Consider the following 27,167-nt stretch of genomic DNA (forward strand, 5'->3'; position numbering starts at 1 on the left):
TGTTAGTAATCCACTTACATGGATTCATAATTCCAAATTTACCAATACAGTAAACAACACAAGACCTATTTCCCAGCCATTTTCTATAGCCAGCCTTTTCCATCTCTAGAGAAAAATCATAGTATAAACATCTAGTATATTGTGAAAGAGATATATTAATATGTTTTGGAGTGTTTTAGATGATTAAAAATGTTTTCTTCAGTTTTCCAAGATGCTTCCTTTGGTGTGTATTTTGAAGCATTATGGTACATTTATCTGTTATTGTTTCCTTTTTTAATTGAATAAGTCACTTTCAAACTCAGATTTTTAAAATTAAAAATACTGCCCATAATGCCATCACTGATAAATTAAATCTATTTATTCTTATATTTTCCTCCTCATCTTTATCCATATATATCTGTGTCTGTACATATATATATATATATATGCATAGCTTTTATGTAGTTGTAATAATGCACAGCATAGTAATTACTAAATAGGTCATTATATCTTATGTATAAAACTCTTGACTGGAATAAAAAGACACTAAGAACATTTCCTGAACTAACTATGTGGGAAATAGCATATGGCTCAATATGAACTAAAAAATGGGATACCTAGGACTAAATGAAAAATAGGATGTCCTCTGCCTTCTGTCTTTTTTGTCATCTACCCTATGACAAATAAAGCGTAGAATGACTGTAGTCCCTGAAACATAAAAGTTTTGCAGAACTTGCTGTGTCAAAGCATATATTACAAACTTTAATTAAGAGGATCCCACTCATAGTAGACTCTACGAAGCCAACTCATTCTCAGAGCCTCTGTGGCATCTAATGTGGTAAATGGAGCCTATCATTATTGCAGTCCCACCCTCCTCACTTTCTGAAAGGACCATGTAAATTATAGCATTATATAAATGAAAGAGTCTTTACAGAGAAAGAGCTAATGTTTATCGATGCCTACTATGGATCCAAAACCATCCTAAATACTTTACAAATAAGCAGAGTTTATAGTTAGTGTAACCTGGATTTAGGACTTGAATTTGTCACTAGCAAATTCACACATAGCTCTGTGAACTTGAGCCAGTTACTCAACCTCTTTGAGCTTGGATTTTTTTCATCTGCAAAATGGAGGTATATGCCTGGCTCATAGTGGTGTTGAGGTGAAAGTAAATACCACATGGATTGTGAGCAGTAAGGGATGACAAGAACCTTAAAGCACAATATCTTTTCATTGTTTTTTTTTTTTTTTGCTACCGATACTTCTTATACATTATAGATATTCCAAAACCAGTGTAAACAATTAGACTTCATTGTTTTCATTCAAAATCCATCTCTACACTTACCTGGTATGTCAATGAGAATATCCTTATACCAGGCTCAAAGCTGTATATGCAGGTAGACTGGTAGTTGGACTTCTCGGGTGTCTTCAGAGAGATGTCTACTTAAGGTGTATTCTTTCTTTCTGTATTTGAGAAAAATTGAAAGTTTAGACATAGTGTCTTACATAAAGAAAATCAAAGATTTAAAAAATAAGACATAATCGTCTTCATAACATTCATAATACAAAGCCCAGATTTCTTTTAAGTAGAGAATAGATATTGAACTAAACAAAGATAAACTCATTTACTTAATTAATAAATGCTATTTAACAAAATAATCATCAGAAGGGGAAAACATAACTAAAATGATGTCCAGATGTACTGGGCACCTAGGGCACCTAGTGGGTGGTCTTGCCAGCCCCTTCTTTTCCTAACAATCTTATTTAACATATCATGGTCGATATGGTAATATTGGTGGATCCCAGCATCTATTTTGTACAATACAACCTTTCCCATTGGATTGTTTCAACAGCACTAGGCATGAGCATCTCTTGCACACTAGGCCAGTCAGAAGCTTTCTCTAGGAATTTAGACTTAGGACCAAGAGACAGTTCATTATGGAATATTCACCTAAAGACTGTTGGCCATAATTCACATAAAGACTGTGTGTTTTCCAACACACAGGTAAAGAAGCAAATGAAACGATCCTACAGAAGGAGAAAGAAGGAAACAAACAGAAAGGAACAGAGAAGAGAAAGCAAGTCCCAAGTGTACTTAAGTCTCTCATTCTGGTTTATTTTCAGGGCAGGCTGCAATCCCTGCCTTTAGGCTCAGTAAGACTACTCAATATATCATTGTAATAAATGTCCTTTTTTTCCCCTAGAGATAAGTGTATTAGTCAGAGTGCCCACAGAAAACAGGTTGCCCAGTCTGAAAATCCTGTGGGAGAAGCGTATGTCCCCACTCATTTGACTTGAGGCTTGGTTATGTTACATGCTTTGGCCACTTAGATGTGAGTACACTTGACCTTTGCCCTGTCCATACAGAACCTTTACATGTAATTGTGGGTGTTGGATTGGGCTTTCCCTTGAGTTTCTCCCCTCTGTCATGAAAACATCATATTCTTTCGGCCAGGAATCTAGAAAGAGAAGACACCTAGGATCTGAGCCACAGCTGACCCAGAGTCCTCATGTCACCTGAGCAAAATCACCTGAACAAAAAGCAAAAGTCTATCATATTAAGCTACTGAAATTCTGCACCTGTTTGTTCCCAGCTGAAAAATGCCGTGATGAACCCATAGATGCACAACAGCTAGAAGCCATTACCATCATCAGGGTAAAGAAAGAGTATGCTGACAGCCAGTGGGGATCTGGAGTAGTGAAGAAAGGGCTGCCTAGCCTGGTGGGAGCTGTGGTCAAAAGAATGCAGCCACCATTCAAAGAAGAGCAGAGGGAGGAAATGAACATCTAGATCTCTCTCTCATCTTACGCTCATTCATACCTAACAGCGCCTCCCGTTGTTAAACCAAGCCAGAAATCAATCAACAAGATGGTTGAAAATGAATCTCCAGGGCTCAGCATCCCCAAGCATAGAGCAGCACAGTGGCACATAGTAGCCGCTAGCCAAAAGGACAGTGAATGGATGGAGAGAAGGAGTAACAAGTGTAAAATAAACCAAGAAATAACTCAAATAAATTTATATTACATACAACTAAGAGTCCCCCTAATGTGAAAGATAAATTTGGCTTACACAAAGAATTAGCGAGAGAAACATCATGATTTGAGATAAATCTCTCAATAAAAAAGAACATAAGCATGCTACTTGTAGACTATACACTACCTTATTGTGGGAAAACAACTTGATGGCAACAGGAATCACATTGTATTAAGCAGATTCCATGATGGTATGTTCCACCTACTTTATATGCTATGTAAGTACTTGTTCGGGGTGATGATGGTGGTGATAGATTTGCTTTCCTTCCAGCATCAATTTAGGTGGTGTATTTCTATTTTCTCAATTATACAATGTAGAAGAAAACTTCGTATTGTAGTACCCAAAGATTTTAGGTAAAGAAAGACAGAGAGCGTTATTTTGCAAAAGACAATCCTGAGATGCGGATTCTACAAGTGATTTATTCTGCTACGTCATGGGAAAATAAATGCCCTTTCCAACTGACCGAGACTCTTTTCATTTGTCAACTATTGATCCCCTCCCACAACCTCTCTTCTTAGCTCCATGATTCTTCTAGAGGTTAAACCAATGAAGCCCAGTCCCATTTATTTCTTCCTACTTTATGCTGTGGTATCACCATCGATAACATCAGAGCAGCCAGCCACTCATCTTCAGTGAGCAGCACAGTGGCAGATACTAGCTAGAGAGAAGCTTTTAGAGGTTGTCCAGGCATTTCCTTTCAGGATCCAATGATATAAATTAAACCTTAAAAATAACTATGGAATGCATATTTTAAAAAATCAATGTCTTTGAATTTTATGTGTATCTACAACTTCATTGCCCCTTTGTTTGCCATTCTAAGGAAAGTAGGAAGAGAAATCATAATAGGCATCAGTGTATTGCATGCAAAATAGGAGGCTGGTGGGTCACAAGAGGGAGAATGAGGGGAATCAGCCAAATCAAAAGTCAAAGAAAAATGTCCATGACTCACAAATGTCATGCTTCTGACACCTTTACTTTTGGTTTCTCAAATCCTACTAAAGAACTTTTTGTTCTCTAAAGATTTGTACTTATTGTTTCTAATTCAGGAATCACTACTTCCTATTTCTGAACTATTGTTCAGAGATGCTTACCTCCTCCCCCTTCCATCCTCCCATGAAGTTGGCATGGGCCTGAATACCCCAGGTGTCAGATTCCTCCACAAACACTTAGAATATTCAAATATGAGCCTATATAGTAGAAGCAAGAGGCCGAAAGAAAACATGTCTGTCTAAATAATTGCTTTTGGTTCCTTTAGATAGATGAGTGATTTTGTCATTTGAGAGATATCATTTAAATTGTACTTTGTTGTTAGACTGGAAGCTACATGATTAAAAGATATGTTTCTTCTCAATTTCTTTTCTGGTCTATGAAATGTTAATAGCAATTATCTGCTTTTAGTGGTGCTTGACCAATATTGTTAATAAAGCAGTAGACCGGTCTATCTCTCTATTTACTGATGCTCCAACGTGTCTGAGAAATGACTTAAGATGGCACATAGGAATGGATATTTTTAAAAACACAAACTAGTATAAATCAAGGATAGCAAATGAGTTTTATGCTACATGAAACTTTATTGTTTGCCAAAAGAGGCCCAGATAGGGCTAATGGCTAATAAAATGGATAATAAAGAACGAGTGGCACAGTCAGTTGGCAATGTATACCATAAGTGTGAGAGGGGAGAATAATGGATATGCCATCTTGTTTTTTAATACATGATCATGTACTAAGGTCTTCCCAAATATGACAAGGCAGAAGCCATAAAACAAAAATTGATAAATTTGATAACTGAATTTTTAATATTGAAACAGACCACACAAAAAAGAGAAAAATAAATTAAAAACTATAAAATTTGAAAATGTTTTTTTAAATTTAAGTGTAGTTGATACACAATGGCGCATTCATTTCAGGTGTACAACTTAGTGATTTGATAAGTTTATACATTATACTATGATCATACCATCACATCTCTATTACAACATCATTGACTAACAACACTTATTAAATAAGTGTTCATACCTTTTAAGTCTAAAGACCTCTTCTAGATAGATAACCAAATTATGGTCTTCACAATTAAATATGGGCAGAGAACATTATCAACTGCACTGAATACAAAACCTAACTTAGAATGGCTTAAGGGAATAGAGGATCTATTTTTCTCATGTCACATAAACCTGGGGGTGAGCTATCTGGGGCTGTTATGGAAGCATCATGATGTAATCTTGCCAATAGAGACAAGGAAACTATAGAAAGGAAGGAAGAAATGAAGGGAGGCGTGGATAGGAGAGGGAGAAAAAAAAATCGGTTCAAGGGGGACGGCAGGAGGAAGATTAGGAAGAAAATGGCTAATAAATATATGAAACAGCTTTCTTTTTCATAATTAAACAAACTAACACAAATTAAGGTATTTTTTCACTTAACAAATGAGAAAATTTTTTTAAAAATTAATATTCAATTAAAAAGGTATACAGGAAAGAAAACTGCATAATTTGCCTTTCTCAAAGACAATTTGGAAATATCTTCAGAAGCTTTATGATGTTGACCCCTTTATTCTTTGACCCTGCTATTGGACTGCTTAGGAGCAAGTCATGGATAAGAGCAAAGATCGAGCAACAAGCATATTCACTGGAGCACTATTATTAATATGAAATACCAAACTGAAATTTTCAAAAAAGAAGACTGGTTAAGAAAAATGAGGTACATCTATGCAATAGAATTTTGTGCAATCATATAAAATGATGATGTGAAAGAATATCCTGTTGGGACAAGTTCATCAAGGGCAGGTGAACAGCAGTTAACAGAAGTTATTTTTACTTCTTTTCCAGCACATAAAATCCTGAGCTTTGGGATCCTCAAAATTTTATTCCACAAGTATGGCTGCAATAGTTTGAACCTGAAAATCATTCAAAGGCAGAAAAAACCAGAGAGCTAACCTCCCCAAAGAGCCTCAAAAAAAAAAAAAAAAAAAAAAAAGGCACCAAATTACCCACCATTCAGCAACAGTATTGTCTGATGTTGCCTACAAAACAATTTTCAAAATATATGCCAGCAGAAATAGTTATTTTGCAATAGAGAATTATATTTTTTTTCCCTCTCTGCCTACGTGTAGCCCTCACCCAGTGGTCATGGTGCTTGCTTTCCATGCTACACATACACAGAGTCTTTGACATGACCACATTTATGGTGCTCAAAGCCCTCTCTTTTATTCACCCACTTTTTTGTCTTTTCTGCTTGTCCTTCACATATTCTCCATGTTACATGCTTTTAGGCCCTTTAACCCATTCCCATGCCTCTCCTCTGTGCTTCTCCTTTTTTCTTTTTTAACCGTTCTTTTTTTGTAACATTTATTCCTTTCTTGCGAGACAGAGACATTGTGAGTGGGGAAAGAACAGAGAGAGAGGAAGACAGAATCCAAAGCAGGCTCCAGGCGCTGAGCTGGGCTCAGCACAGAGCCCAACACAGGGCTCGAGCTCATTAACCGTGAGATGATGGCCTGAGCCAAAGATGCTTAACCAGCTGAACTCCTGTGCTTCTCCTTTAAATGTTACACTATAAAAAGTTAAGCTATAGCAGTCAAGGTGGGATGGACCAGTAATGAGTCCAGCAAGAGAACTACCTCCCTAGTCTTAAATGTTCTTCTTCATTAATGTCACTTAATAATGTCACAATATTCTTAGTAATCATGCATATTGACTCATGTCAAGTTTACTATCAACATAAACCCCCAAGTCTTTTCTATATCCCCCGTGCTTAACATGCATAGTTCCATTTGCTTTGGCTCCCAAATTCCAAGTATTTTGGCTTCAAGGTTCCAGTTTAACCCTATTATATTTCAGTATATCATAATAAAGCATTTTTATTCATAGATGACATTTACCAAAAATAACAACTTTAGTTAAGAAATAAACTATAGTCTTTCTTTCTGGTAAAAATCAAGAAGTTTTTTCTTCAGGTCCTTTATAACTCAATATAATAAAATCCCATCAGCTGAAAATAAAAGAACGGTCATCTTTCTGTTCACCGTAGTAAGAGGTGGGGAGAAAACAGGCAAAATACAATTAACTCAGTCACAAATAATATGAGTGTGTAATAAGTAACGGAGAAAACATTTCAAAACACATCTGGTGCTGCCCAACTGAAAATGTGTAACTCTTTCATCCCCAAACTTTCCCAATTGACTCAGGCATAGGTCCTGTCTGAGTATCAGCATAGAAGATCCCATGCTGAATATTAGCACCTTAGGCCAAGGACAGGTCCGTTAAACTGCAATCATCAAATATTATTTTTACTTGATTTTCTTATGCGATAGTAATAAATATAGTCTATGGCAGAATAGCTGCGTCTAGAGATTACATACTTGTTAATAGATGTCTTGAGATGCAAGCTTAGTTACATGCTATCTGACTAGGGTACAATGTGGATGCAATAATAAATAATGTATAAATATTTTTTATAAGCGAAGTATTGTCCTTCTGACTAGACTGTCAGCCTGCTCAGACCATGGATCTTCTTCATTATTCTTGTTCATTGTTCTTCCCTACCACTTAGCAAAGTTCCTGACCTCTGGTATGCTCATTAATGTGTGTTATAGTCAATTAAGAATCAGAGAAACTACCTTTTGGGTCCATCCATTCAGATCTATACTTGTAGAATTATTAGAAGCCCTCCTTTCAAAAATGTTCTTTAAAAGTTTAGGGGATTTATCTATCAGTCAGTATTCCAGCAGGAAACAGAGGACACCCTGAAAAGGTATTTTGAAGAAAATTTAATAAAAGGACTATTTCCAGACATACTGCAATGGTAGAGGAATGACCAAGGTATATTAAGGCACCCAGGAAAGGCATCAGTGGGAAATCCCTATTATTCCTAAACCTGCTGGGGAAGGAAAAGAAAGTGTTACAAAAACCCAGTGAGTTGAAACTATTATAGAAGAAGAGATGTTAAACAAGAGCTGGAGCCTGAAAGGGGATGAAGACACACCAGTCTTAGCCTGGAGTGGGAAGAAACAGAAACAAATACTCCAACATTTCTCTTCACTATATGTACTTTATATGTTATAAATAGCTATTAAAATAATAATGAGATAAATATTTTTGTGCATATTTTTCTCTCTGATCATTTCCCTAGTATAAATTCATAATGGTAGAATTGATGAATCACAGACCAAAACTGTTGAACCATGAATGGTCCTTCAGGAAGACTGTACCAAATTGTGCTGTACAATATACCATTATTGTGACTTTGCTATTTCTTGATATTCTTACTAATTAACACACACTCCCCAGGTGTCAAGTTCTCTATCACCTCAATGAGTTTATTTCTATTGTATACTCAGTCTGGCTGACTCTACTCTTCACCTAATGCTCATGACCTGGTCTTGAAAGTATTTCCTCACCCATCTCTGCCAGCTCCTATTTATTTGGTCTACATTTCTATCATACTCCTGGCACCTCACCACATATAGTGCATTGCAATCATCTGCTCATTTGTTTGTCTCTTAAACTATACGGTGAGTTATTTGAAAAAAAAGAACTATTCATTAAAAGTAGTACTATTAATATTCAACTCTGTAACTGCTATTTAGTACTATCTGAAATGCAGGACATACATAGAGTTATGTTTTAAATGAAAAAGATATGGAAGCTGACCACCATCATATTATGATCCAAAAATGATCCATCAATCTCCACATGGGATTTGTTGTTCCATTCAGCTTGGCTCTAGTGTGAGTTACCTATGGCTGGCCGACTCTGGAGAAGAGCATTTCTCTTGAGAATTCCATGGGGCTTAGCCAGTTATAAGAAGCTGCCCAGCCCATTCTTTAAGGGATGTTGTTAACCTATCCTTTGAGTATTAAGAGTATAAGAGATCATAAGATCAGGGAGAATGGGGATCTGGCTGGGGATCAGCCGAGCTATAGACCAGATGTCACTCCAATCTCTTTCTTCCAGGACCTATTCACATCCATCAGTATACTTGGTGCATATTTTGTTATTCAGAGAAGACAGGAGAATTTGAATGTTATGAGAGTAGGAAGTGGATGGGAAGTGTGAGAGGGAAGTTAGAAAAGCAGGAGCAGAAGGACTTCACTCCCCATTCAGCCAATAAGCCACACTTAAGTCTACAACAAAAGGTAAAGGCAAGACCATACAAAACTGTTTTTGTTCATGTGTCTGTTATTTAATGAAAGTATGGAAAAGTCATCAGGGCATTGGTGAGAGCCCGAAGCTGATGGAACCCTGCACTGCTGAGCTCAAGCTAAGTGGCCTTGGGGCAGAGTGGTAGACAGAGGCAGAGAAGTGAGGGTGCGTTCTGTGCTCCATGGCTGCAGGGTGCTCACTGAGCAACACTGGCTCCTGACAGCCATGTTCTTATTCACCCTGTGGCAGTTGTAACACTGAGGTCTTGGCAAGTGGCTCTTTAGGTGATGAATGTGGACAATAGAGGAGAAAGCAGAGGGTGAGTAGGGAAAATGCTTTCTGCCAACTATAGCAGATTAGATATCTGAGAACCTCCTTCAATGACTCCTTTCCTGGAATACACAGGGGACTTCCTTTTCCCCCTTCTTTGGGTCCAAGCTTTTAGCGAGTGTCTCAGTGGGGCCTGAGGTATGATAGGAGGGACCAATGTGTCCAGGGTGAAATTTTTAGCTGGTGTAATCAAGAGATGGAGCATATAAATAAATACATTGAGAATAATGCAAACTGGGCATTTTATTACCAGATAAGAGAGTTATAATTAAGGAAAGGGAAATGCTAGTACACGTTATAGTGCTAGACTGAACTGGTTTGTGATAGATGATAGATACACAGATAGACACACAAGCAGATAAAGAGATGAAGGTGAATATGTATGGTTGCACACTCAGATTTCCTCATGCTGTCCTATGAGAAGCTCTAGCAGCAAGAACACTCTGAAGGTTAGATCTTGATTCCCTAATATCATTCTCCCTTGAAAGGAGCCAGGGCTTCTTGAAATAATGCCTCTCAGAGTGCCTGGGTGACTCAGCTGGTTGAACGTCTGACTTTTGATTTCAACTTAGGTCATGATCACAAGGTCATGAGATTGAGTCCTGCATAGGGCTCTGTGCTGGGTGTGGAGCCTACCTGAGAATCTCTCTCTGAAAGAAAGAAAGAAAGGAAAGAAAGGAAAGAAAAAGAAAGAAAGAAAGAAAGAAAGAAAGAAAGAAAGAAAGAAAGAAAGAAAGAAAGAAAGAAGGAAGGAAGGAAGGAAGGAAGGAAGGAAGGAAGGAAGGAAAGAGAGAGAGAGAGAGGGAGGGAGGGAGGAAGGAAAGGGAAAGAGAGAGAGAGAAAGAGAGAGAGAGAGGCAGAGAAGGAAAGAAAAGGAAAAAGAAAAAGAGAAATAATTCTCTCTAGGACTAGGGCAAGAAAATGACATAATAAGACTAAAACTTTTTGTGCCAGGAAGTAATAAAACACTCCAGAATGATGGAGAATTCAAAAGGCCACATAAATCAGTTTAAAGGGGCCTCCTTGGTATAGCCCAGGACAATATAAATATGAAAATAAAAGAATAATTATAACATATTGCAACTCCTTGAATAAAATAGGAAGCCATGAGTACATGCTGATATAAATGAATAAACAAAGGTAAGAGAAGGGAAAGTTTCATCTTACAATACATGGCCAATTAGTAAATCTAGAATGTATGGTGGAGTCAGAAAATCACCATTTGACATTACATGATTCAACATTTGTTTGTTTGTTTGTTTGTTTAATTACTTAAATTCAAGTTAGTTAACATACAGTGTAGTATTTGTTTCAGGAGTTGAATCCTTTGATTCATCACTTATATATAACACTCAGTGCTCATCCCAACAAGTGCCCTCCCTAATGCCCATCACCCCTTTAGCCCGTTCCCCCACCCAGTACTCCTCCAGCAACCCTCAGTTTGTTCTCTGCATTTAAGAGTCTCTTATGGTTTGTATCTCTCTTTTTATCTTTTCTTCTTTTCCTCTATGTTCATCTGTTTCTTTCTGTTCACTGTATGTACTTTATTTATCAGTCTGGATAGTTTCTTCTCAGTACCATCTATGTTTACACCATCTATAATTATTTTTCAGTCTCCATATTTGACTTCTTCCCAGTTTGGGTAAATGGGATCTGCCTCTTGAGACTATGCTTCTCATTTGGTCCCCCATCACTTCCAGCATGTGTCTGGCCTCCTTACCTTTCCTCAGCCCAAATCCCCAACCACAGCCCAAATCCAGGGCTCTCAAAAAAAAAAAGACAAAACCGATTAACTTCTGCTTTTGATATAAAAACAATGAATGCAGTTTTTCCTTTTTTTCCCCTTCCAACAGTGCTTTCCCCCCCTTTCATCTGAAATATGTCTCAGAATTGGTTACTGTTCAGTCCTCTCCCAGTCTCTTCAAAGTTGAAATAATATGAAAGTGACTTAATACCTTATCCTTTATATAGAATGTGTTCTGCAGCGATTAGAAGGATGAAAAGGGGGATAGAAAGGGGGGTAAACATATTCTCCAGTTTATTTCCTTTCTTTTCTATCTCACTGATTGCCCCTTTTTTATTTTTATTTATTTACTATATTTTCTGTAGAGAGAGCACACACAAGCCAGGGCAGAGAGAGAGAGAGAGAGAGAATCTTAAGCAGGGTCCATGCTCAGCATGGAGTCCCACGCAGGGCTCGATCCCATGACCCTGGGGTGATGACCTGAGCCAAAATCAAGAAGTCGGTTGCTCAAACAATTGAGCCATCCAGGTGCCTCTGATTCCCCTCTCTTACCCTTCACCACAGGAATTATTATTTTGATTATCAGATGGACAAAAAAGCAGTGGGCAAGTAGCCCTAATATCTGGATTGTAACCAAATTCTGCCAACACAAATGATGTGATCTTAGTTAAGCAAAGGAATCATTTGAGCTTAGTTTCCTCACTGAAAAATATGAGAGGTTTGACCTGGTAACTTCTTAGGGCTTTGTTATTTCTGAGTCCATGAGTCTATGATTTGAGCTTTAGATCTTGAAATGTTCCTGAGCATGGCCTCAAAATTCATCTCTTTTTTTACTGACATTAGTGACTTCCTGTAATCTTTTGGTTTCATATGCCAATATCCTGATAACCCCAGCCTGATAATCCTGATATCTCTAGCTCCAATCCCTCCATTCCTCCCACCGTGAGATTTCTATATGCAATTGCCCACTTGATATCTTCACTTGGCTGTTCAATAGGCATTACAAATATAATATCTGTAAAAGAAGTCTCCATTTCTGTCCCCTCCTCCTTTTCCAGTCTCCGCCATCTCAGTAAAAGGCAAAATCATCTACCTAGTTTCTCACACAAAAAATTTAGCAAACTTCACTGATTCTTTTTTCTTTCAGGCTCCACATTCAATTTACCAGTAACTCTTATTTGCTTTTCCTTCCAAACTACGTTCGTTCAGTGAGACTTCTGTTCAGCTCTTCACCACAGCCGTGACTTACTTAGCCCCAGCTATCATCACCTCTCCCATGAATTATTATCCTTGCCTATTTTGTCCCCTACATTATAGTCTCTCAGGAGCTTTCAAGTGCTTTTTGAAAACTGAAATCCAAGTATATCACTTCCTGGGGCGCCTGGGTGGCTTAGTCGGTTAAGCGTCCGACTTTCACTTAGGTCATGATCTTGCGGTTCGTGGGTTCGAGCCCCGCATCGGGCTCTGTGCTGACTGCCAGCTCAGAGCCTGGAGCCTACTTCAGAGCCTGTGTCTCCCTCTCTCTCTGACCCTCCCCTGCTCACGCTGTCTCTCTCTCTCTCTCCTAGAAATAAATAAAAATATTAAAAAAAAAAAAAAGAACAAGTATATCACTTCCTTGTTCAAAATCTTCCAGTAGTATGCCAATATACTCAGGAAAATAGTACAGATTTGTGACCTAAAGGCTTTACCTGCCCCTAGCACTTGCTCCCCTCTCAAATTTCATCTTCCCTCTGCAACAGTCACTCTGGCTCCTTTGTGTTCTTTATGTATGCTGTAAAGAGATGAGCTAGGTGCCTCCCAAACCTGAACCATCTTCCTCGCGAACACAGAGCTAGGCTGCATTTCCCAGCCTCCTGTATCGATAGGAGTGGCATGTGATGGGTTCTTGCTGGTGAAATAAGAAAGGACAGGTACCTGCCATTTTCCAGAACTGGCCGGTAAAAACCTCCCACATGATCTGTTTCCCTCATCTGCCAGTGGGATAGAGAGGACTCGGGATGCTAGAGAGTGGTAGAGCCACCAGGGGAAGGGTCCTGAATCCCTGAAACTATACAGGGAAGCACATCCACTAAACCCACACTAGCCTCTGCTATGAGCAAGAAATAAGCATTCTTTGTGTTACACCACTTGAGTTTCCATGGTGGGCATGGGCGATATTGGTATTGGTTTCCAATCTTTTTAGGAATTTCCCTGGTGTAATCTAAAATCAGCCCATGACTAGGGCAGAGAGAGGCCAGAGAAAGGCAGCCACTACAGATTGATAGGCAGCAGGTTTTTTGTTTTTTTAATTTTTTCTTAATGATTTTTTTATTTTTTTCTGAGAGAGGAAGAGAGACAGCATGAGCAGGGGAGGGTCAGAGAGAGAGAGGGAGATACAGAATCCAAAACAGACTCCAGGCTCTGAGCTGGCAGTTAGCACAGAGCCCGACACGGGGCTCAAACCCACGAAGCGTGAGGTCATGACCTGAGCCAAAGTCAGACGCTTAACCAACGGAACCACCCAGATACCCCGATAGGTGGCAGGTTTAATAAGCAAGGGAACTTATTTATGAGGCTTGTTTTGGGTGCCCACATGACAAGTAGATCTCTGCACCCACTTGTCAAATCTTAGCAACTTACATGGCAGCCTTAACTGGGACCAGCCATGTGTACCATCTAGATGGTCTCAGCAGCACACCGCTGTCTCAAGAGTGTGTCCTTGGTACAGCTTCCAGGACAAGAAAAGGAAGTGGAATGTACATTCCAATGACAGGGAAGGAAGTGAGAAGCACCTCTGACTGTTGGGGTCCAGCTCGTGGATCATCCAGTGGTCACATCTTCCTAATGACCTCCTCTGACATTTGTTAAACATTTAGCCTCCCAGGAGCACTGGGTGGCTCAGTGGGTTAAGCATCAAACTCTTGATTTTGGTACATGTCATGATCTCACAGTTCACAAGTTCAAGCCCCATGCTGGGCTCTGCACTGACAGTGTGGAGCCTGCTTGAATTCTCTCTTTCCTACTCTCTCTGCCCCTCCCTCACTCTCTCAAAATAAATAAATACACTTTTTAAAAAATTTAGCCTCTCATAACCAAAGCATGAACCAAATTTCTTTGTATATCACTTGCTTCCTATTTGAAATCTTCCTTCTGTATTCATGTGGCCTATTTCATTAGATCTTTGCCCAAATGTCACCTCCTCAAAGAAGCCTTCTCTGACTACTCATTTAAACTAACCTACCCCCATTTTCCTATCTATTATCCCCTTACATACATTAATTTTTTTCAAAGTGCTTCTCATCGCTTAATATTGTTATATGTTTAATTTTTGTTTACTATCTCTTTCACACCAAAATATAAGATCCAAGAGGATAGTGCCAGCTGTTTTTTTCTTTTTTTTCCCTTGTTGTATACTTCATACTAAATCAGTGCTTCTTACATAAAAGGAGCTCTATCACCACCTGAATGAATGAGTTAATGAGTGAGTGAGTGAATGAGTGAGTGAATTTTAGCTGCTCTTTAGCAGCGTGGCCCTCTTTCAGCTGTTACTGTCACCACAAACCAAATTTCCACTCACACACCTCATTTTCAGATACACAGCAGTACCCACCTCGTCACTCTCCATCAATTAAGCTTTCCCTTCCCTTATCTTAACAGCTCCAAATGAGGCAGTGTGCCTCCTGAAAGGTGATATTCTGTCATGGATTTTTTTTTTTAAGTTGAGAGGAGCGAAAAAACAAAGGTAAACTCTAAACCAGTCTTGGAGTCTGATGGGAAGGAAGAATACAGTGGCCTTTGAGCACCTGGGCTGAGACAGCCCCAACGTAGATGCTTCCCAGCTCTTCCTTCCAGGCTGAACTCCCAGGTTCTCAGAACTTCTAGTCCTCCACTTCTCTTTGGTCTCTCGGCTGGCTTTGGACCTGAGCAGTGCCTTCAGAAAGAACCTTAGTGTAGTTAAGAGTTGGACAACCTTGGGTTCAAAGTCAAGCTCTAACCTCATCAAGTCCACAATTCAAAGTGAGGTCATATTCATTAATTCAACATTTATGGAGTGCTTTCTATGCACAACTCTAGACTAAGTGATGAAAAAACATCCACAAAATAAATGTCATAGAATGCTACCTCTGGAAGTTTATAATCTAGTAGGAAAGATAAGCATAAGTTCACAATCTCTTGGTTACAACTGTCGTAAACTCCCTGTTGAAGAAGCCACTGGTTTGCTGATGGGTCATATCAGTCCCTAAACTGTGGGATGGGATTAGGAAATATTTCTGAAATATAATTGAAGCTGAAACCAAAAGGATGAGAGATTAACTAACCAAAACTGGGCCACCAAGGCAGAAGGGCAATGCGAATGTGCAGCTTGAGCTGGAAAGATGCCTGGATTATTCAGAAACATGGCCCAAGGTCAGAGTGGCCAGTACACAGTAAGCAAGGTGGAAACCAATGGAAAGGAGGCAAGGACAAAATGGTACCACAGTAGGCCATATTTAGGACCTCAGTAAGCTAAGGACAATGGGAAATTATTGAAATATTTTAGCAAGGGAAGAACAGCAGGGCACAATCAGTTTTGCATTTTGTAATGATTGCTCAGGTCTCTGAAGAAGATGGGCTGTTAGAGAGCAAGTGTGGAAAAGAGAGTCAACCAGGTAGTAAGTACTACAAGATCCAAGTAACAACTAACGACTCCTTGGACTAGAGTGTTAATAAAGATGGAGAGAAGCAGATCGACTTGAGAGATATTTAGGACACAAAGTCACTAGACCCATGATGGATTGACATGGGTAGTGATGGAGGAGAGTGCCTCCAGGAAGACTCTTCGCTTTCTTTCTTATTTTTTTTTCTTCAAGTTTATTTATTTATTTTGAGAGAGAGAGAATACAAGCAGGGGAGGGGCAGAGAGAACCCAAGCAGGCTCCAAGATCCATGTTGAGCCCAACTTGGGGCTCAATCCCAGGACCATGAGATCATGACTTGAGCCAAAATCAAGAGTCAGATGCTTAACTGACTGAGCCACCCAGGTGCCCCAACTCTTGGCTTTCTAATTTGAGCAACTGGGAAGATGCTGCTGCCTTCACTGAGCAGTGCTATCTGCACTGGGACCAGGGCAGGCTGAGGGGAAAGAGCATAACTGTGATTTTGAACATTTTGACTTTGCACTGGCAACAGTTTATTGCCTGTGAGTCTTGAGCAGATGCATGCAATAGTAGGGACATTATACTAAAGAGTGATTATATAGCCTAGAGCGTGGCCCAGCAGAGTAAGTGCTCAGCAATGTTACTTACTTTTCCCTTCTTACCACCAGCCTTTGGTCATTAACTCATTCCATACCTGTCAAGCAGTCGTCTAGATACGTGAGTGAACCCATGAAGTTCCTGTTGTTATGGGGTTTACTTTCTAGAAGGATAGAAAGATGATAAAATAAGCAGACAGTAAGTACTCTAGCTAAACTCTAGGAAGATGAATAGAGCAAAGAAAAGAGATTGGTGCTGCTTTATGTAGAGTAACCAAGAAGTCTCTCTGGTAAGGTGAAAGTTAAGCACAGACCTGAGTGAAATGAGGAAGCCAGCCATAAATGCAATGAAGCAGAAGAGGGACCCAGACAGAAGGGACACAAAATCATAAAGACCCTGAGGGTCCTTTGCTTGGCTTGTTCTAGAAGAAGCATAAAGAACTGTGTGGCTGGAAGCCAGTAAGCAAGGGGGGCCCAGTAGGAGTTGATGCTAAACAAATGGCCAGGGTTCATTCATACAAGGTGAGCACTTTGGCATTCAATCAGAAGCCACTGGAGGACTGTGAGCTGGTGAGTGACAAAAGCCATGTTCTACAGTACAGAATGCTGCTGTCCATGACAGATGCAGAAGCCTTCATCGACAGAACCAGCTCTCTCTAATGCTCTTTTTTTTTTTTTCTATTTCTACCTCGACTCAGTGAGTGAATATAGAACAGCTATAGAATCCAATTAATTTGTTTAAATGACATTTACAGAGCATTTGCTATGAATCTCTTGCTGGCCCTTTTACATGTTACAAATAACTCAGATAACAGTCTCCTTGCATTACACCTTTGCTGGAGATTAATCACATACCTAACATGCTTGTACACTATTTTATTTGGTGTTCATGTCAATCTTGGAAGTGGATTTTATTATCTCCCCTTCACAGATGGGGAAACTGAGGGTCGGAGAAGTTAAATAACTTATGTAAAATCCCAGTAAATAACAAATGGTGGAGTCAGGCTTCACCACATGTGCCCAAGGCTACCAGACTCCAAGTCTGTACTGCTGCCACGGCTTTGTGACAACGTATCTCGGTGGCACGTGATTGTCCCCATGAACATGTATTATATTGAGAGGAAAGGATCTGAAAACAGAAAAATGACCAGCCAGCACAAAGTAAGTTCACATTCCAAAAAAAAAAAAAAAAAGTGCATCACTAACAATGAATGGAGAAAGAAATTTTCAAGCACAGAAGTGGAAAAAGCCTTCCAAGCAGAAAAGATGGCAGAGTATATACACTGTTTAAGGACCCATTATACTGTCTTTAATGCTCATATGTTCACACATACATATATGTGCTGTGGCCCTAAGATCAGGTAAGTCACTATGTTTTAAAAGACCCTAGGGGCACCTGGGTGTCTCATTCGATTAAGCATCTGAGTTCGACTCAGGTCATGATCTCATGGTTCGTGGGTTCCAGCCCCGCGTTGGGATCTGTGCTGACAGCTAGCTCAGAGCCTAGAGGCTGTTTCGGATTCTGTGTCTCCCTCTCTCTCTGACCCTCCCCTGTTCACACTGTCTCTCTCTCTCTCTCTCTCTCAGAAATAAATAAAAACATTAAAAAAAGTTTAACAAAATAAAGTTAAAGACCCTAGATCTATTCTACTATACAGTCAGGAAGAGAAATGCTGTCATCTATCAGTTGTCAAACTGTATCGTCCACCTTCTTGGCCTCCTCCTTCTTTGTTGGGTCACCTGTGCGGGGCTGGGGAGTTTACGTGTTAAATAGTAATCCGTGTTAAATAGTAATCTGGGTGATTCGAATGCTGGCAGCACAATGACTGTGCTCTCTGAGAACCATCTGAATCACAACTCAACAAATGTTAGCAACTGTCATATTTGCCAGAGGCAACCATTGCGCCTACAGTCTGGGAAAGAGTAAAAGGTAGGGTAAGTGTTTAAAAGAAAAGGCTGCCAGAAGTTAACCAGAGTGGAAAAAGCCATGATTTAGCAGAGCTCAGTAGTGACTTAGAGGGGCCTTCTGATTTCTAATCTGCCCCGGGGGGGGAGTATCTATAACTACAAACAGGAAGTACGAATTCATAGAATTTCAAACATTTTCAGAAAAAAATAACTGCCTCTTTTCAGAGTTTCCATTTTCCAAGTGGTTTCTAAGTGCTTTTAATATGGAGGGCAATAACTCTGGCTTTTTTTTTTTTAATAGAGCAGAGCTAATTACCAGACGTAGCCGTACTGCAAGCATTTAATGCCTACATAAAACATGGGGCCATAATGAAGATAATTGAAAGTATGACTTTCATCAATATTTAATTAGCATTTGGTGCTAACTCATTATTTCAGTACAATTAATTTGACATCTTGCTATAAGTCCTGAACAGATTTCAATCCAGAGGGCTGTTTTATTGGCGAGACACGTGTAACATCACACATGCCCCTGCCCAGAGGAAACAATATGAAATATGGGGGGGATGATTGACAGTTTAATCTAGCTCTGAATCGCAAAGCCTAATATATTAAAACCAAATAAGAATGTTTACTTAGCAAGGCAAATCCAGTTCTAATAGAACTCCTGGCCTTGCTCGCCAGTCAGGGATTTGTTTCAGCTCAAATTTCTGATGTATCATCTGTTGCAGTTTTAAGGAAAACTTTCAGAGTAAGGGCATGCTGTTGGTCACCTGCAATACAAGTTTAAGGACTCACACACTTGAACAATCTAAGATGCTCAATGTATTATTCTGCTAAAGACAAGGAAGTCTCAGCAGGAAGGGAGTGAAGAACGCAAGGCCTGGATCCAGGGATCTGGGTTTATGCTGGTCCTCCAATAAAACCACTTGTTAGCCTTTGGGCAAGTCCCTGAACGTTCCTGTGGCTTATTTTATGTATGTGCAGAAAAGGTAGATAAGCCCCATTAAATCAGTGTCCCTCAAACTACTTGTGGTAAAAGGATGAGTTTCACGTCTTACATTTTGTTTTGTTTTTCTCATTTTCAAGTGGTTGTGAATAGATATGTCCTTAAAATAAAATTTTAAAAAATGAACAGAAAATTCTATGTTCCCAACACTGTTCTGGGCACTGATGTGATGAAATAGCAAATAAAAACACAAATAAATTTCCTGAGTTCATGAACCTTATATTCTAGTGGGAAGAAGAAAAATAGTAAATAAGAAAGCCAATAGAGAAAAGGAGAATTGGGGACGGTGGTAAGAGGTGGGAGGAAGGAAAGCAGCTAGTAGGTCAGAGAGTGACAGGGCATGATGGGCTGTGTTCACCAGTGGGGAGGGGGGTCTCTGAGGGAGGCTCTGAGGCAAAGACTAAAAGTTGAGATTGGAAGGTGAGAGGAGCCAGGGATGCCTACCCCCTGGAGAGGAGCGCTCCAAGCATCTTTGCTGAGTGCCAATTACCCACCAGGAACTAGCACTTGCACTGAGCCTAGGGTTGCAAAGATTGATTTGATATAGCCCTCGCCTCTGAAAAGGTCATTTTCTAATTAATATTCATAAATAATTAAAACATTTTAATGTAAGGGATTTGGGTACTTTATTGACCTCTTGATGTGACTAATTGTTCAAAAAGATTAACAGATAACATCTTTATTGAATACCTGCTGTGTGCCAGGCCTTCTTCAAAGCAATTTTCATAGATTTCTAGACTATATATGGCAGGTTTCATGATGATAATGGCTATATTATGACTATTTAATAGTTAAAAAGGCAGAGAATAGGTAATTTCCCCAAATCAGTTAGCAAGTGAGAAAGGCAGAAATTAAACCTTGTAGTCTGATGCCAAACTCTAGACCTTTTTTATTATACTGAAACTACTCTTTTTTTAAAATTTTTTTAAATGTTTTTTATTTATTTTTGAGACAGAGAGAGACAGAGCATGAGCGGGGTAAGGGCAGAGAGAGAGAGGGACACAGAATCCGAAGCAGGCTACAGGCTCTGAGCTGTCAGCACAGAGCCTGATGTGGGGCTCGAACCCACAAACTGTGAGATCATGATCTGAGCTAAAGATGGACACTTAACCAACTGAGCCACCCAGGTGCCCCTATTCCTTTCTTTTTTTAAATGTTTATTTATTTTAGAGAGAGAAGGAGGCAGAGCATGAGCAGGGAAGGAGTAGAGAGAGAGAGGGAGACAATGAATCCCTATTAGGCTCCAGGCTCTGAGCTGTCAGCATAGATCTGACGCAGGGCTACAACTCATGAACTGTGAGATCATGACCTGAGCCGAAGCTGGATGCTTAACCGACTGAGTCACCCAGGCGCCCCTATACTGAAACTACTTCTTATAGTATTCTTAAAAAGGTTTTCCTATACAGAGTTCAGAGGTCAATATATTTTAAAAAAAGGTTACTCTTTTTATTTTGTGTGGGAGTCCGACAGTGACCACAAGAAAGCGTGGTTAGGGACGCGGGGATGTGCCTGCACACGGGGCTCCCTGCCTGGGCAAAGCATGCCTGCAAACAGGGTGCTCTGCCAGGAGGCCTGCACACAATATCCAAGTTGACTGGTCTGCTCGCAAACGAGGGAACATGCCCTCCTTAGAAGTACGGAGAAGGCTGGAGTTGTGGGCAGGCCTCTTAGTAAACATGTTGTGGTCACTTCCTCCCTTTGCTCCCCCCTGTCCTTGAAATGTGTTTGGCTACTTGCCCTTAATTGGTAAAGGAATGCATCTTGTAGATTTCAGTTTGTATCCAGTTACCGGGGTATAAAATAAACCGCAAGAGGGGCGTGCGTAGAATTGTTCCTCCGGCCGGAGTTGTGTCTGTGTCTGTCTTTTGTGTGTGTCTTGTCCTTTGTGTCATTTCGTCCGCAACATTTTATAACTATAAATATTTTTCTATGCCAATATTCAGTTCAATTATTTTACAAATGGGAAGTCATATATTCTATACTAAAATAATTTATAACTTCAAAAAAATAGCAAAAAATAATAAAAAGATATATGAAATAAAGCTCATATTTTAATTGTTAGGCTTAATAGATGTACAATTATTCTTCAAAATTGTTATAATGCTTTCTATACTCTTCTTCTCAACTTCTTGTGCATATCTGTTGTGGATTAGTGAACATTGTGGACAATACTTGAGGGACACTACTTTAGACTTCTCTCAGGAAGAACTAAGGAAATAAAGTGATTTTATTTTTTATTTTTTAAATTTGATTTTTTGAGAGAGAGAGAGAGCACGTGAATAGGAACGGGGCAGAGAGAGAGGAAGACAGAGGATCCGAAGTAGGCTCCTGAGGCTATCGGCATAAAGCCTGATTCGGTACTCATACTCACAAACCTTGAGATCATGACCTGAGCAGAAGTGGGACGCTTAACAAGTCAGATACTTAACTGACTGAGCCACCCCAGGAAATGAAGAAATTTTATTTATTTATTTTTTTAATTTTTTAAATTAAAAAAAATTTTTTTTTAAATTTTTGAGAGTCAGAGAGAGACAGCGTGAGCAGGGGAGGGTCAGAGAGAGAGAGAGATACAGAATGCAGACACAGGCTCTAGACTCTGAGCTAGCTGTTAGCACAGAGCCCGATGCAGGGCTCAAACCCACGAACTGTGAGATCATGACCTGAGCCAAAGTCGGACGCTTAACTGACTGAGCCACCCAGGTGCCCCAAAGAGATTTTAAAACAATAGGAAGCAAAAGCAAAAAGCATTCCAATTATGAGAGTCTATTTCTGAGAAAAAAGGGCAGCAATAGCATTTGGATATAGGGAGGAGACTGGCTTTTCTTAGGATTTAAGTAAGGAACAACAATGATCCCTAATTTTGAGTTAGTCACCCATCTGAGACTTCTTGGGCCACACGTTCAAGAATAACACACTAACTTTATGTTGAATTCTGCTATAAATAGAAGGAGAATACTAACTGGACAAATTGGGATGATAATAGTATGTATGATGTATCAAAGGCTTTGAAAAGCAGAGAGACGTCTGCTTTATAATATTCTAAGATGGAAGTTGTGTGTGAAACAATTTTGTTGAGGTTAAACTGACATAAAATAAACTGCAAATGTTTGAAGTGCGGTATGGAGGAGACTGAGAGCCAGAGTCTTACAGGTAGGGTACAACAGCCCCAGTCAGCAGAGGACTGGGCTGCTAGCCATGTGGCCAAAACAGGTAGGATCAAAACAGGATCAACCATTGGACAGATCACGCCATTGGAGGGATGTGGCTGATTCTGTTGAAGCAGTCATAAGCAGGGAGCACCTACTTTTAAATTTTTATTTTACTTTATTTTATTTTATTTTTTTAAACGTTTTACCTTAATTCCAGTATAGTTAACATACAGTGTTTTATTAGTTTCAGGTATACAATATATGATTCAACAATTCTATACATTACTCAGTGCTCATCATGATTAGCGTAGTCATAATCTCCTTCACTTATTTCACCCATCACCCATACCCTTCCCCTCTGGTAACCACCAGTTGGTTCTCTCTGTACTTTGGAATCTATTTCTTGTGCCACCTGGGTGGCTCAGTCAGTTAAGCCTCAGACTTCAGCTCAGGTCATGATCTCATGGTTTGTGGGTTCAAGCCCTGTGTCACGCTCCATGCTGACAGCTCAAAGTCTGAAGCCTGCTTTGGACTCTGTGTCTCCCTTTGTCGTTTTGCTACTCCTCTGCTAGCATTCTCTCTCTCTGTCTCTCAAAAATAAATAAACATTATTTAGAGTTACTCACTGCTAGATCTTTAAGTTAAACAGGGTACCAGTGCCTTTGTAAATTTTATCTCAAGTTTCTGGATTGATAGCACCATGAAGAAGAAAAAGTTCTGGGAGGGTTGTTGAGCCAAATGAGGAAAAGGGCTCTTATATGTTCTTTTTTTTCTGGTGTTTGCTGGTTGTTAAATTCTTGTTATTTTACAAAATAAAAGTGGTTCTGCAAACACACACACACAAAATAAATAAATAAACATTAAATTTTTTTAAAAAAGAGTTTATTTCTTGGTTTGTCTCTCTTGCTCTCTTTTTTTTCTTTGCTCATTGTTTTGTTTCTTAAAGTCCACATATGAGTAAAATCATATGGTATTTATCTTTCTCTGACTGACTTATTTCACTTAGCATAATACTCTCTTAACTCTATCCACGTTGTTACAAATGGCAAGATTTCCTTCCTTTTTATATACCTTCGTTACCCATTCACCTACCCATTACTTAGGCTCTTTCCATAATTTTGCTATTGTAAATAATGCTGCTATTAACATAGGGGTGCATATATCCCTTTGAATTAGTGTTTTGGTACTTTGGGGGTAAATACCCAGTAGTGCAATTTCCTGGATGGTAGAGTAGTTCTATTTTTAACTTTTTGAGGAATCTCCACACTGTTTTCCACAGTGGCTACACCAGTTTGCAAAATTTGAGGATGTACCCAAAAGACTCAGAAATAGAGATAGACAATATTTAAATTTAGAGATTAAATAATAACATTAATTAAAATAATCTATGCCAGGGACACCTGGGTGTCTCAGTTGGCTGAACACCCTACTTCTGCTCAGGTCATGATCTCATGGTTCATGAGTTTGAGCCCCACATCAGGCTCACTATTGTTGGCCTGTCAGCACAAAACCTACTTCAGATCCTCTGTCCTCCTCTGTCTGCCTCTCCCCTGCTTGAACTCTCCAAAAACTAAACAAATAAAATAACCTATGACAAACAGAATATCAAAAATTTAAATGAAGACAATGTCATATTGAGCTCTATTGGAGCTTGAGGTAAAGGGAAAAATGTGCCCCCTATATCTATGTTTTTATCTATTTTTTAATGACTAGTATTTCTCAGAATATTAAAGCAGTTGAAAAAATATTGAAAAAATTGAAAAGTATGTGTATTAAAATTTAAAATATTATTTTAAATATAAATATTTTATTTACACTAAAAATAACTTATTATAATCTAGCTGTAATGGAAGCAGGCTCATCAATAATATTTTAAAAATCTAATTCTGGACCTTGCAGACACCACAGAGCCACCAGTGCCACCCAGCCATGGTCAACCCAATCGTGTTCTTTGACATCACCATGGATTCCAAGCCCTTGGGCCACATATCCTTCAAGCTGTTTGCAGACAAAGTTCCAAAGACAGCAGAGAACTCTTATGCTCTGAGCATGGAGGAGAAAGGATTTGGTTATAACTTTTCCTGCTTTCACAGGATCATTCCAAGATTTCTGTGCCAGGGTAGTGACTTCACATGCCATAATGGCACTGGCGGTAAGTCCATTTACAGGGAGAAATTAGATGATGAAAATTTCATCTTGAAGCACATGGGTCCAGGCACCTTGTTCATGGCAAATGCAGGACCTAACATAAACAATTTCCAGTTTTTCATCTGCACTTCTGAGACTGAGTGGTTGGATGGTAACCATGTGGTCTTTTGCAAGGTGAAAGAGGGCATGAATAGTATAGAAGCCATGGAACATCTGGGGTCCAGGAATGGCAAGACTAGCAAGAAGATCACCATTGCTGACTGTGCACAGATCTAATAAATTTGACTTGGGTTTTATCTTAACCAGCAGACCATTCCTTCTGTAGCTCAGGAGAGGACCCCTCCCCCACTATCTGCTTGAACTTCTCTGTAACCTCTGTGCTCTTACTGCAGCTCTATGGGTTCCATACTTTCCTAACTCCCCTCCAAATCTAGCTGGACTGCAGAGTTAAGTTTGTGATTATGAAATAAAAACTAAACAATGATAACAAAAGATAAAAATCTATTTCTGGAAAAAACATAGACATTAAAATATATAAAAATATGGATAAATGAGGGGGGCATACTTTTCCTTTTGCTTCAGGTTACAACATGTTTCAGAACAGAATACTTTCTGAGAATAAAGCCACATGAAGAAAAACAAAGCAGGGAGATGTCAGGGAAAGGAGAGAGGTGAAGAGGCAGAAAGAAAGCCACAGAAAGGTTAGCATCCTTTGTACATGTGCGTCTGACTGTATCAGTAGCTCGGTCTGTATCTGCACTTCTCAGCTATGTGTGCATTAGTTTATGCTGTTGTCGTTGTGTGATTTGTGTTCTGTCTCTTGAAATTCAAAAGCTATGTTTAATCAGGGGCTTTGTCTTAAGTTGGGTTCCTGAAGCAGACCCTGAGATATATGCTAGTTCAAGAGGTTTCCTTGGTAGGGGATCCCCAGAAAATACCAGGGGAGAATGAGAATGTGAGAGGGAGAGGGAAGGGAGGGGATAAAAGGAAGCTTTGTGAAGCAGTGTGTCACTTGAAGAACTTGAAGGTCTCTGGGGCTCTATGCAACATATCTCAAAATTCCCTCACCCCACCCCAAGTGGTGTAGCTGTAGCTCCCATCTGCCATTAGCTCCTAAGGGCTCTGACCCCCTGGCATTTAAGTCTGCCTCTTGCTTGGGTCAAGAGAAAGATGTTAAACAGAGACTCTTAGGTGTTTGCAGTAGAAGTCTGACAACCCACGTGTACTGGAAAGATGGCATTTGGGACTATGCTGAGAACACCTACGATGCCTACCACAGTCTTGAAGGATGAATACATTTACTAAAGGTACATAGAACAAAGTCTCCCTCCTTACAGGCCAAAGTGGGAAGCTGGTGATATATAGTGGAAAGCTCCCAGAATGTGGAGTTGGAAAAAGCAGACTTGAAGGTTATCTGCAGACCTTACTGGTTATGTGGATTGGACAAATCTCTTAATGTCTTTGATTCATCCGTATGTTTCCTCATCTGTGGAATGAGTAGAATGATAATAAAACCAACTTCAGAGCAATGCAAGGAGGATCAAATGAGGTAAAGAATGGATGAGAAATGCCTTTAAACAATTGATTTTAATTTTTTCTATTGGGGAGTCTTAGGAAAGAAGTTTCCATGATGTAGGGTATTCAAAAATTACTCGGAGAACTTATTAAAAATAGAGTGACATCTAGAGCTTCTGATTCAAGGCACCTAGTGTGTGACCCTAGATGCATTGTTTAAAAGTTGCTCTGTAAGACCAAAACATGTGGCTTGTGGGCCATACCTTGGGAAACGCTGTAACCAGACAAAATATATGAAAGGAGAAAGCAACCAGCTGTGACTGAAAGATAGGCCTGGGCAAGGAGCTGAAGGTCATGCAGGCAACTAAAGGGAACTTGGGTTTACCCTGTGAGCAAAGAAGCAACATGTCAAAGGCTTTAAAATAGGGGAGGAGCACCTGGGTGGCTCAGTCAGTTAAGTGTCCAACTCTTAGTTTCGACTCAGGTCTTGGTCTCATGTTTCATGAGATGGAGCCCTGTGTCAGGCTCTGTGCTGACAATGCAGAGCCTACTTGGGATTCTCTCTCTTCTCTCCCTGCCCCTCCCCAGCTTGCGCTCTCGCGCTCTCTCTCTCTCTCTCTCTCTCCCTCTTTCTCTCTCTCAGTAAACAAACATTTAAAAAATATTAAAATAAAGGAGTAAAATGATTAATACCACACAGGAGAGAAATGCCTTTGGCTGTGGCGCTGAGAATAGATTAAGGGAGGGTAGCAAGGTGAGGACTGAGAAAACAAGAGTGGGGAGGCTGGTAGGAAATGAGACTGGGAACTGGGGGAATCAACGTGAGAATAGGAGACATGGGTGTTGGGAAACAAATGCTAATAACAAATTTTAAGAGAAAAAGCAGAACACCAAAATGTATACGCATACTGTATGTTCCTATTATGCTTATACATTTGTGTGTATGTACGTATAAACACACACACACAGACACACACATTTACACAGAAAAAAGCAAAG

General features: G+C 39.6%; 1 protein-coding gene across 1 annotated transcript; it reads left to right on the forward strand.

The window, feature by feature from the left end:
* Window positions 1-24,434: 24,434 nt before the first annotated feature.
* On the forward strand, window positions 24,435-24,929 carry LOC120220313 (peptidyl-prolyl cis-trans isomerase A-like). The gene has a single exon (XM_039217389.1). The coding sequence runs from the start codon at window positions 24,435-24,437 to the stop codon at window positions 24,927-24,929; it is 495 nt and encodes a 164-aa protein (XP_039073320.1).
* The last annotated feature ends 2,238 nt before the right edge of the window (window positions 24,930-27,167 follow it).

The sequence above is a fragment of the Hyaena hyaena genome, unplaced genomic scaffold (assembly GCF_003009895.1).
Source record: "Hyaena hyaena isolate Hyena2069 unplaced genomic scaffold, ASM300989v1 scaffold_684, whole genome shotgun sequence".
NCBI classification, from domain to species: Eukaryota; Metazoa; Chordata; class Mammalia; order Carnivora; family Hyaenidae; genus Hyaena; species Hyaena hyaena.

What these genes read in the sequence shown, in the direction of transcription:
- LOC120220313 (XM_039217389.1), top strand. Translation starts at nt 24,435, where the DNA reads ATGGTCAACCCAATCGTGTTCTTTGACATCACCATGGATTCCAAGCCC.